We start from the raw sequence: 12,907 nt of genomic DNA, 5'->3' as shown, positions 1-12,907 counted from the left end.
TCACAAATACAAATGATGCAGATATACCTGTTGCTATGCAGTTCATGGAGTATGCCTCTCATTTGAGTCAACTCTCTAAAGGTTTTAGGGAAGTCATATCTCCTGAGCCAGCCTGTTCAAGGATACACTGAATGTCTCTCTGTCAGTAACTGAGATGGTCCAAATGGACCAAACTTGCATTTGAATTTTCCATTGCCAGTCAACAAGGGAGCCCTGCCAGAATATCCTACACCTCTGCCACTTTAGGCCTGCACATGAGTTTTACAGAGTTGCCTTCACCTATAGGTGCTGTGACACTTACTTTTGGCATTTACAGTTAGAGAGCATGTGCCAATCTAAACTGAGGGAGTAAATGTTGAATGAGTCAGCTACTTCAGATTTCTAGAGATTGACATCAGTAAAGTTCCGGTCACAATACATCAATGTGATAATAAGATCAACAATAAAGGTTGGCTATTTCTGTGGCAACTGAAGAGGATCCAGAATGGACTTCAGAATGTTCCACAACTTCTACTGATCAACCATTGAGACTAGTCTGGCAACTGTAATACACTGGAACATAAATCTATAGAGGGTTATTAAATCAATATAATGCTTTACCAGGATGGAACAGCCAGCCACCAGGGATCTGACAGTAAAACATCATGTCTTACCCCTGCAATCTCTCCTATTTTCATACTAAACAGCTAAAGTGCAGATGATCTACATTCATTCAGTAATTGTAAATTTATTGAGTCCTTTGCTAAGAGCACCTAAGCTGTAACTAAGAATAGAATGAGACAATACTTATTCACTGCCTTGGCTCAATTTCCCTACTGGCCTTGAGAGTGAACTGGTAACTCTAAAGATCCAGACATCCTCTGTAAAGTCTCTGTATCAAAACTGCCCTAATGTTTAGTTTGTATTGTCTCCAGAGAATGGTCAAAAAGAGAGGTTTATATGAAGGCCTTTCTAATTTTTGTTTTGGTACAGAAAATAATATGTGTACCTTGAGGTGTTTATATCTATACTTAGTAAATTAGATTTGTTGGCCACTCACAAGATGTTAAATAGCAATATAGGCTCAATCAGCAGAGAGGTCTACATAAACATGCTTTCAACCTATTTAGTAATATTCTTGGGGCTCTTGAAAAGGACGTTTTATTATTTTCACCTGGAAATACATTAAAGCCACAAGAGTTATGATACATTTATAGTTGTAAAGTTTAATCCAAAAACTTGAAAATGGCAAAATAAAAAGTTTGGAGTTCTCTCTCTCTGAAAACATAATGAGCTCCTTTGAGAGTGAGAAAAGGTATTTAAACCAATTCAGTGGGTGTGCAGCTTATTGTCTGAATCCATCTGTTGAGGCACATGCTCAGTGCCATAGAAGTAAGTTTATTTGTTGTTAGTGACTGAACTGTGCATTTTTCATGCTTATTCTGACATATTTCTCCATTATTGATAATTTACTTTTTGCAAAACCTGACTCTTGCCTTCAGAAGTTCACGTTTGTGCATGATGTTTTAAATGGATGATGCTATAAATGTCACATATTTAACCTTTGATGGACATGTGGAAGTCACAAAATACAGATATGTTTACTTTTTCATTTTACTTACTGTGTATATTCTAATAATTTGCACTAATTGTACAATAGTGTACCTTATCTGGATCCACAAAAATCTCCATGAGCCTATGTACATTTTTATAGCAGCTTTGTTACTTAATGCTGTGGTTTTCAGTACTGTCATCTACCCAAAGCTTCTGATTGACTTTTTATCTGAAGAACAGATTATATCATATCCAGCTTGTCTGTTCCAGTTTCATTTATTTTACTCTTTGGGTGGTTCGGAGTTCTTACTGTTGGCAGCTATGGCTTATGACAGGTATGTGTCTATTTGTAAACCTCTGCAATATCCAACTGTTATGAATAAAACCACAGTATGTGTCTTCTTGATTTTAGCATGGTTTGTGCCTGCATGTCAGCTTGCAGTACCAACTGGATTTAGTGCCAAAGAAAAACTCTGCAGGTTTGTTTTAAAGGGGATTTTCTGCAACAACTCGCTATACAAACTGCAATGTGTGCTCTCCAAAGCACGTGTTATACGTGATATGATCATACTTGTTAATGTTGCTCTCTTTCCTGTGCTTTTCATAATTTTTACCTACACCAGGATACTTCTAATTACATATAAAAGTAGTAGAGAAGTCAAAAGAAAAGCTGCACAGACCTGTTTACCTCACTTGATTGTACTGATTAACTTTTTCTGTTTGTGTGCTTATGATGTGATTATAGTGGGATTAGAACCAGATTTTCCAAAGATTGTACATTTGATCATGACTTTGCAAGTGATTCTGTACCACCCTCTCTTCAATCCGATTATTTATGGCCTGAAAATGAAAGAGATCTCCAAACACCTCAAGAGGCTGTTCTGCAGAGTAAGGATGAACTGATGCATCTTTCAGTTTGTTGTTTCCTTTGCAGCAAGTCTTCTTATTCTGGCTTGACATTTGAGTTTATCATTTTGTTTTTATGACTCATTCACAATAAAACATGACTTCAGGAGAAAATGGTAAACCGTCTGTTCACCACATTCTAATTTCTCACAGTTTGATACGGGGGGATTTTTTGAATTGGAATCTATTAAATATTTGCTGATCACAAAAGACAATAATAGAACCGCACATACACAGTACCAATTCTGACGCAGAAACAAAAAAAGGATCAAAAGTTAAAATCTTATAATTTCAGGTATAGCTGGACTATGTGAACTCCGACTGTATGTATCTCTTTCTGCACGTGTTTGTAACATAAAATATGCAACATGAAACAGTTATGTTCAGAAATAGGGACACCCTATGACAGCCTGTCTGTTTTTGTGACATATTTGGGTGTAATAGGGCTGCCCCCGTGGAACAGTAGTTAGCACTTTTGCAGCAAGACGGACTTGGGGCTGGATATTGGCCTGTGGTAATTTTGCATGGACTCCATAAATATAATTGTTAGAATAATTGGTCTCTTTAAATTGCCCTTGGGTATGTGTGTGAGAGCATGGTTGTTTGTTCTGTGTGTCTCTGTGTTGCCCTGTGATGGACCCTCCCAAGTGACACTGCAAAGATAAGCTGGTATGGACAACAGATGGATAGGTTGTATTAATAGAGACTAAATGTACATCCTTCAATCAAACGAGGTGTGAAAATTTTGACAGGTGGGCGGGACTTCCGGTGGCTGGGACATCCTAGGGCGGGACTTCCGGTGGTGGACCTTCCGGTGACGTAACCGGATATCGTCATTAACCGGATGTTGTCATTAGCCGGATATCGTCATTAACCGGATGTTGTCATTAGCCGGATGTTGTCATTACAAGGAAGCGAATCTTTCTAATTGTATGTTTTTAGATGTTTTTTACATCTAAAAACAAAAAATATCAGAAATGTGTCATTAATCAAAGTTGTACATTTGCTGACTGAAGATGGTGTTTAACGGGTAGTTGATGAGCCCTACAGGTGCATCATTCGGCAGGTTTGTTCCATTCTCGTTAGTAATTTTCACTCTGAGATGCAACAGCATATCGTCAAGATCTAGATACTTTTCTCCGTCTCCCGGAATGAAAAACTCGATCGGGCCTCCATCGGTGATTGCTGATAAAGGCTGGATCTCGGTGTAAATTTTATCTTCAATCGATAGCTGCGTCATCGGGGCAGAAAATAAGTCCAACTCTGCCAGCGTGAACTCTGATGATTTGTTATGTAAAAGAGCCATTATTTAAATATATCAAAACTTGCGGATGACTTCCTTCCTCTTCGTTTGTCTGCTCCAACTGATCTCCTTTTTCGTGTTTGTCGTTGTTTTTTAACCGTCCTTAAACGATCACCAGGGGGTCTTGTTCTGGGTCTTTTGGATAAAGCCATAATTCCTGAACCTTCTTTACCTTAGGTGTGTGTAGAGCCACTCATTTTACTCACGGCTCTACCTATGACATCTGAAGCGATATTTGATGCAGCCGTTTTAAGATGGGGTTTTGCAATAGCAAATCCTTTTTTAACCAGAGGGGATACGAAGCGGAATAATTTTGAAAATAATGATCCAATTCCGCGTCCGTACATGACCGGGGCCCCATAAAACCCTGGCAGATTACCGCCTGATTGACTTACATAGTAATTTACAAAGCGATTTGGATCACGTCTCAGACTTAGCTGTGCCATGTTCTCTCTTGCCTGCTTGATGCAGTGTTGAAGGACCAGGGTAATATGAATGATAACCAATCAGTCTTAGAGGTTATATATATCTCTGTTTATACAAATAAAATTTATCTCAGGCTACGTTGTGATATCACCGGTTTGAAGTGTAGTCTTACGATGGTCTTTCCATAGACAAAATTTACAGGAACATTTCGGTCCGATTTAATTTCTATATGGATATTTTCAATATGTCTTCTGGAAACTGGAAGGTAGTGGGCGGGGTTAAACGTCAGAGTAACCATATCACTGAATTTGCCTTGTACTTTGACGGTCCGCAGTAAAGGTGCAAAAGTGTCGCCTACTATTTGCGGGATGACCACATCGCTGTAACAGTATAGGTGATAGAAACCAGCCTTTATATCCACCGGAAAAGGAGCCAGTTTTGGTTCAGATAAATGAATCCATTCCCCTGGTTTCATGTCCATCATATAAGCTAGAGTGTTGAAGAAGCGTATTTCATACGGACCGCTTGCTTGAAATGCAAATCTCTTTTGAACTTTGCTGAATTTAATGCGGATACCCGAATTCATTTTTTTTTAAAACAGTTCCATCGCTGTCTCGAGTTGTATTTTTTGTCAAACACTCCACGTTCCTTGGATATTCTGACAAGATCCCCCTGTTTAAACATTGTCACTGAGGCCCTGCAATATCTGTTGGAGGTAACATCGTACAGATTCTGAAACTCTTGAAAGGCATTTTCTGAGGTCACTTCCATTGGGCTCATCTTAATGCTGGTGTGGTAGCTGTGGTTGTAGCTTCTAGCTAAATTTTGCAGGACATCAATGTACCACCAGGGGTTGTTAGCAGTAAAATATCTCCACATCCTTGTTTTTAACATACGGTTAAACCTCTCAACCACAGAGGCTTTTGCTTCACTTGCTGTGGCAAAATGTTCAATACCGTGTTTCTCCATTAGAAGCTTAAATTTCTTGTTAAAAAATTATTTCCCTGCATCAGTCTGAAGTTTTTTTGGGACCTGACTTTATTTAAAAACTGATTCAAAAGCCTTTAGCACCTCTGCAGCAGTTTTCCTCTTCAAAACACGTACATACGCCCTCTTTGAACAGATGTCAATGACTGTTAATAAATAATTGTAACCGTCATTTTCCTTGGCCAGAGCTTGCATGTCAGAGAGATCGGCTTGGAACTGTCTCAATGGTCTGGTGACAAAAACTCTGTTTCTCTGGAACTTTATTCTTGCAGGTTTATGTAGAGTATAGGTATCTTCTCCCGATAAAAAATCTTTAACTTTTTCAACCGCTACCTTCTTCCCCGTTTCATTTTGCAAAACCCTCCTCAACCTTTCTAAACCCCCTAAACGTCCCGGATTTGATGGGTTGTAATATACATTTTTCATGATCCTTCTTTCAGACATCCCAGTTTTATGCTCACTCTGACTACTACTTGTTAAATAATGAACAAAAAACACCTGAGGGTATATTTATACTTATTTTTTTTTATTTTGTACCCGTATTTAATAGAGAAACAGAAAAAAAAACACATTCAGATAATAAAGATCAATTCAAACATTGCAATCTTTAAAAAACAAAACTGTTATATATGTATACCAGTAGAAAGCCGAGAGAGAATACAGAAAAGACAAAACAAGTCATCAGTCATCTGAGATCGGATCGCAGCACTCTGAAACAGAGTTAAGCTGCTTGAGACAGTCATTACCGTTCATCTTATCGTACATATCCATGATTGCACTATGGAAGCCTTGTACCGATTTCAGTTCATATAAAACCATCTCTGCAATTGTTTTCACTCTGAAGTCAAGTCTGCTTGTATGCGTCGAAGTGTCAGAAGTTTCCGAATAGCAGGAAGGAGCTTGGGCTTTATGAGTCGTTGCACGATGTGTTGAAAGTTGATTTGGTAATACTCCTCCTCCAATATCTCCAGGCACTGATGCTGTCGTTGGCTCGGGTGGTTCGTTATGCACCCATAACAGGTTTCTTTTACATAGTTCAAACAGGTTATGTTGAATAAATGAAGTATCGCTGTTTTCACTGTATTGATGAGAGCGGTTGAGATCCAGTCGTCAATTTCATCACCCTGATTACTCTCCTCCTCCTCTGGTGAAGGCTGAGGGGCAGGTATCGGGTCTGGAGTTTGTGGGGAGGGTGAGTAGCTGATGATTGCCTCGTCCTCCACGATCACCCTCTTGTCTTCAGGTTGGATATCTGTGTGTACAGACTCAACCACGCATAGCGGTGAATAGAGGTCCGGAGAAGGCGGATGATACGATCTGAGGTTGTATCCTGTCGGTGTCCCTGGACTGAATAGGGACTCAAAGAGCTGCGACGATGAGGTGGCTGGTGAGTAGAGGTCTGGAGAAGATGGATGATACGGCCCGGTGTTGAAGCTTTCATCATGATCGGGAGAGAAGATGGTCTCTTCTTGCTGGTTGTAGAGGTCCCAGTATGGTGTTTTCCCGTACGCTCCATACATTCTCAAGGTCTGCCGCCCGCCGTTGTGAAGAAGAAGAGTCTGTGAGCTTGCAGTTAGACCCTGATATATAGCGCAGGAAGGTGGGAGGGTCCTCAAGAAGGGGAGTGGGTCCTCAAAAGAGGGTGGGCTTTAGTTCCACAACAGGGAACGTCAGCACTCTTTTCACTGACATAACATCAATCCAGCAGTGTGAGTTTTGGAAAATATTGGAAAGACGCTGTCCAATTTCATTCATCTTCTCAACCCAAGCATCATATGGTAGAGCCAGCACAGTCTTGAATACACCGCAGTTCTGATTAAATGCCTCCAACACAAACAGATCTGAGGGGATCGTCTGGTTATTCTTGCGTTTGCTTGCCTGAAAAGACCAGCGGCCATTTGCTGTGGTTTTTGACCCCCACGCTGCACTAAAGAGAGGTTCCCTCGCAGCTATTTCAACATCGGAAGGACACATTCTCATCCTTTTTGCTGGTTGAGGAGAGCTTTCATCTTCATCCTCCCTCTCGTACACTGAGACTGATTCAGGGTTATCGTTAAGGTGTGGGATTGCCAGCTGTAACACAGCCCAGTCGTTGTGGGTGAGAGTACACAGAGCCAATGATCCATTAAATACCTCGTCTTGATCCAATTGATACAAGCAGAGCTCTCCTATTTCGTACATGAAAATATACCCCCAGCTACCACTCAGTCCATATGGTTCCAAATACCACTCTTCCTGCAGAGTGTCAAACGGAGGCCTTTGTACCTTGCATAGGTAATATGTTGATTTCTTCGGGGCATCCAATTCACGGCGCGTATGCCTGTAGACGGTTACTGGGGTTTCACACAGAAGAGACGTACATCTTAGCTGACCTGAGGCCTGTTTTTCATCCATTGTTGTTGGTGAAGTTGGATCATTGTTAGGGTTTTTATGACTTTTTATATTGTTTATCACTTGTGTCTGCTCTAAGTGCTTTCTTCCTCCACATGCCATAGACAAAGAGATAAGAGAGAAGGGTGAGTTATGCTATTATCAGCAACATCTAGGGACTGGCACCAATCCTCACTCCTTTCTCTAAAATCAAGACACATGAACCCTAACCTTTCTGACCCCATATACACACACACACACACACACACACACACACCTTGAATGTTGTTTGAACTGTGTGTGACCAAGCATGTATAAATAATGAGGGAGGAGTGTTAATACTTTGTAGTTTTGCACTGCAGAGTGTGACCTACCCTTGCCGCAAGTATAACTGACTGTGTCGTTCCTTACCTCTGAGTTGACTAAATAATACCTATCATTAATTTGGTCCTTCGGAGCCGGATATTATAAGAACTAAACTGATTTTATCTTTCTTTGCAGTGACTGGCGGATCTCCGGGAACAGCCTGACGTCGAGTTAAGCGCTGCCGCACAGCCCCATCTAGGCCTGGTGGCTGAAAGTCCCGGTGTGTGACGTTCACACCTGGCCGGTGGATTATTGTCTTGCTTGATGCCAGGTGACTCTGGGAGGTCCGACAGAGTCACCTAGAAGTCAACTCCGAGGTGAGACAGTTTTAAAATACAATACCTGAGATAAGAGTAAGCGCTATATAAATGAAAGAAGAAAAGGAGAAAGGAGACTGCATTGGGAAGGTTTTATTTTGCCGCAAAGAAATAGTGATAAATTTGGGTAGTTATCTCGCCATAAAGAGATTAAAAACAACTAGGTGACGTAAAGTGAACTGGATAATTTGGTTGGTAACATTCCGCCGGAAGGGAATGCAATTAAGTGTTGAATAATAAAGAGAGCTCATAAACTAAGCTAGGTCGACCATACATATTGCTGAAGGGACATAAATATGTTAAAATACTAACTGTGTGACTGTGTTTTGTGTGTTTGGAAGACTAAGCATTTTGGAAGAATCTTAGTAGGATTCTGCTGGTCTTGTGTTTTCTTTTGCCCAGAATAGAAAGACGTATTGGTGATTCTTGGAGATAAAGGTCGGGTTTAATCCCAGAAAATTAACACCGCTGCGAATTAGTTGCAGTAGAAGGGCGTGTTAATGTCCTTTCCTTGAATCTCATGCCAGTGAATTTCTATTTGGGACATTTATAGTATTGTGAACTAAAATTAAACATCATGGGGAAGAAACAAAGTAAACTAATTAACTTAGAAGGCGATGTAAAATTTATGGAGAATTATGTAAAAGGAGCAGGTATGATCTCTCATAGATGGAATAAAAAACATGGTTTCTTGGGTAAACTAAATATTAACGATATCTTAAAATTGCAAAGGGATTTAAAATTAGAAATAATGAATACCAAGAAACCAACTAAAAAGGAACAGAGAAAGGTCGAGTATAAATTCTTAGACAAATGGCTGGAACAAAGTAAATTAAGAAACATGCAGAGGCAAAATAAGAAGGAGAAACGACAGGAGAAGCTGACAGCTACAGTCTTGGTGCGCCCACATGAGGAAACAGTGGTCGCATCCAGACAGCGAGGTGTTCAGCCCACTGCCGTGCAGGAAGCAGGACAGGAGGCTGGAGCACAACACGTTGGAGGAGAGATAAAAGGAGCTGTAGCAGTTCCTACAACTCCTATATATATATGCAGAGTAGCAGGAGGTTTCACTGGATGCGATGATAATGGTGACATAATTTACTAGATTTAAGGGACGCCTTACGCTTACTCTTTGAAAGAATTCGGAGAGTTTATATACAGACCAGATTATGGTAAAATCTCACAATGCAAACAGAAGGAGGAAGAAGACCCACAAGATTTCTTGGATAGGATGAGACGTGTTTTTAGAGCAAACTCTGCTATACCATATGATGAAGCAGAGGCAGGAGCCTATCAGCAACAGTTGAAGAGAGCCTTTTTGCAAGGCCTTAAAATTGAACTCAGACGGTATATAGATAAACACTAGGTTCATCAAAATACAGGAACTGTTACACAAGCTTTAGAATACGCGCAGCACGCTCATAAAACACAGCGAGATAGGAAGACAGATACGTTTGGAATGCAAGACAGTTTAATGGCTTTGCATCGCTCAGGGGCAAGCGGGCAAAGAGGACGGATGGGATTTAGAGGTCACAGAGGAGGAGGGCCACAACACACCTACACACAGAGCAATGTGTGTCTGAGGTGTGGAAAAATAGGGCATTATGCTAGAGAATGTAGGACAATTTTACAAAACCCTGGCACAAGAGATGAAAACTGTTGGATCTGCAATGAGCCAGGACATTTTGCAAGAGAATGTAATGAAAAGCGGGTGTATAACCCCAATTCTACCCAGAATTGACAATTACAGCCACAGCCCCCACCTCCTCCCCCACTAGCAGAGAAAAACAGTAGTGAAATGGAAGAAGTTGATTTACAAGCAGCATTGGAACCTATAGCACTAAGTAGGACGCAAGATTTGCCATATAAAAACATAATAATAAATGGCAAAGTATATAGCTGTTTGTGTGATACAGGGGCATGTAGAACTGTGCTAACTAAACCTCCACCCGGAGTAACATATTCTAACACCGCAGTGCATGTTAGATCAGCAGCTGGCACATCAGAGGTACATTACCTAAGTGCACCAGTAACAATAACAGAACCTGAGACAAAACTTACTTGTCAGGCTCCCGTTCTGATAAGTCAAAAATGTCCAGTAAACCTGTTGGGAAGAGATCTTATGCAAACGTTGCATATAAATATAGTATCAACAGAAACAGGTATGAAAGCTGTAGTGGAAGAAGGGGCCCTAGTCCTAAATGAACTCTCACAGCCACATTATTACTGGTCCCTCGATCTAGGCCCCACACCAACTGCTCGAGAACTACTGAGGAGAACCAGAGAAAAACAAAGCTCCCAAGAGGCACAGTACATGCCAGGTACTGAGCTCCATGTAACCATGAGATATAAAATACTGCAGGGCCAGATTATCAGTATGACACTGTTTTTCACAGAGAAAACAATCAGACTGTTACCATACAGCACCTGTACAGGTCCTTCTCAAAATATTAGCATATTGTGATAAAGTTCATTATTTTCCATAATGTCATGATGAAAATTTAACATTCATATATTTTAGATTCATTGCACACTAACTGAAATATTTCAGGTCTTTTATTGTCTTAATACGGATGATTTTGGCATACAGCTCATGAAAACCCAAAATTCCTATCTCACAAAATTAACATATCATTAAAAGGGTCTCTAAACGAGCTATGAACCTAATCATCTGAATCAACGAGTTAACTCTAAACACCTGCAAAAGATTCCTGAGGCCTTTAAAACTCCCAGCCTGGTTCATCACTCAAAACCCCAATCATGGGTAAGACTGCCGACCTGACTGCAGTCCAGAAGGCCACTATTGACACCCTCAAGCAAGAGGGTAAGACACAGAAAGAAATTTCTGAACGAATAGGCTGTTCCCAGAGTGCTGTATCAAGGCACCTCAGTGGGAAGTCTGTGGGAAGGAAAAAGTGTGGCAGAAAACGCTGCACAACGAGAAGAGGTGACCGGACCCTGAGGAAGATTGTGGAGAAGGGCCGATTCCAGACCTTGGGGGACCTGCGGAAGCAGTGGACTGAGTCTGGAGTAGAAACATCCAGAGCCACCGTGCACAGGCGTGTGCAGGAAATGGGCTACAGGTGCCGCATTCCCCAGGTCAAGCCACTTTTGAACCAGAAACAGCGGCAGAAGCGCCTGACCTGGGCTACAGAGAAGCAGCACTGGACTGTTGCTCAGTGGTCCAAAGTACTTTTTTCGGATGAAAGCAAATTCTGCATGTCATTCGGAAATCAAGGTGCCAGAGTCTGGAGGAAGACTGGGGAGAAGGAAATGCCAAAATGCCAGACGTCCAGTGTCAAGTACCCACAGTCAGTGATGGTCTGGGGTGCTGTGTCAGCTGCTGGTGTTGGTCCACTGTGTTTTATCAAGGGCAGGGTCAATGCAGCTAGCTATCAGGAGATTTTGATGCACTTCATGCTTCCATCTGCTGAAAAGCTTTATGGAGATGAAGATTTCATTTTTCAGCACGACCTGGCACCTGCTCACAGTGCCAAAACCACTGGTAAATGGTTTACTGACCATGGTATCACTGTGCTCAATTGGCCTGCCAACTCTCCTGACCTGAACCCCATAGAGAATCTGTGGGATATTGTGAAGAGAACGTTGAGAGACTCAAGACCCAACACTCTGGATGAGCTAAAGGCCGCTATCGAAGCATCCTGGGCCTCCATAAGACCTCAGCAGTGCCACAGGCTGATTGCCTCCATGCCACGCCGCATTGAAGCAGTCATTTCTGCAAAAGGATTCCAGAACAAGTATTGAGTGCATAACTGTACATGATTATTTGAAGGTTGACGTTTTTTGTATTAAAAACACTTTTCTTTTATTGGTCGGATGAAATATGCTAATTTTGTGAGATAGGAATTTTGGGTTTTCATGAGCTGTATGCCAAAATCATCCGTATTAAGACAATAAAAGACCTGAAATATTTCAGTTAGTGTGCAATGAATCTAAAATATATAAATGTTAAATTTTCATCATTACATTATGGAAAATAATGAACTTTATCACAATATGCTAATATTTTGAGAAGGACCTGTACATATATATATATATATATATATATACACATATATATATATATATATATATATACACATATATATATATATATATATATACACACATATATATACATACACACACACATACATACATACACACTCTACTGTTGTAGACACACTTTCTCATTTATTGGTTGCCTTTATGTTTATGACTATTTACATTGTATTTATATTCTCACTGAAGGCATCATAACTGTGAATGAACACATATGAAATTATGTAACAAACGAAAAAGAACGAAGAAGGACCTGTATGTTGACCCCAAAACAGGGAAATCTTCCACCTCAATCATACTGTCAGGAAGACAGCTTCAACAGTTTAAAGGCAGTACACCTCATCTGTCATTAACTAAACCTGTGGGGGGTCAGTGGAAAGAATTAGAAAACGTTATACAGTGTGCTGAAAGAGGGAGATATGAGGCATTAACAAGCTCTGACTGGAAAGTAGATCCTAACACAGGAATCTGGAAACTCACTCTAGGGTGGATAGTCAAAGTTTATCCAAAGACACATTTGGATGAGGCAAAATGACAGATACAGGGCCTAGCTGAAAGCAAAGAGAGCAACAGGCACCCTGCCTTAGCTGCTGTCCCACCTGAACTGTGGTCCCAATCATCAACTGATGTAGGACTT

The 12,907-nt window shown here is 40.8% G+C and overlaps 1 protein-coding gene across 1 annotated transcript; it reads left to right on the top strand.

The window, feature by feature from the left end:
- Positions 1 to 1,500: 1,500 nt before the first annotated feature.
- Positions 1,501 to 2,436, top strand: LOC124871393 (olfactory receptor 10AG1-like). Its single transcript, XM_047370660.1, is given in 1 exon segment — positions 1,501 to 2,436. A coding segment is annotated over 1 exon segment (936 nt).
- Positions 2,437 to 12,907: the final 10,471 nt, after the last annotated feature.

The sequence above is a fragment of the Girardinichthys multiradiatus genome, chromosome 7 (assembly GCF_021462225.1).
Source record: "Girardinichthys multiradiatus isolate DD_20200921_A chromosome 7, DD_fGirMul_XY1, whole genome shotgun sequence".
Taxonomy (NCBI): Eukaryota; Metazoa; Chordata; class Actinopteri; order Cyprinodontiformes; family Goodeidae; genus Girardinichthys; species Girardinichthys multiradiatus.
This window is presented reverse-complemented; position numbering and strand designations above follow the sequence as displayed.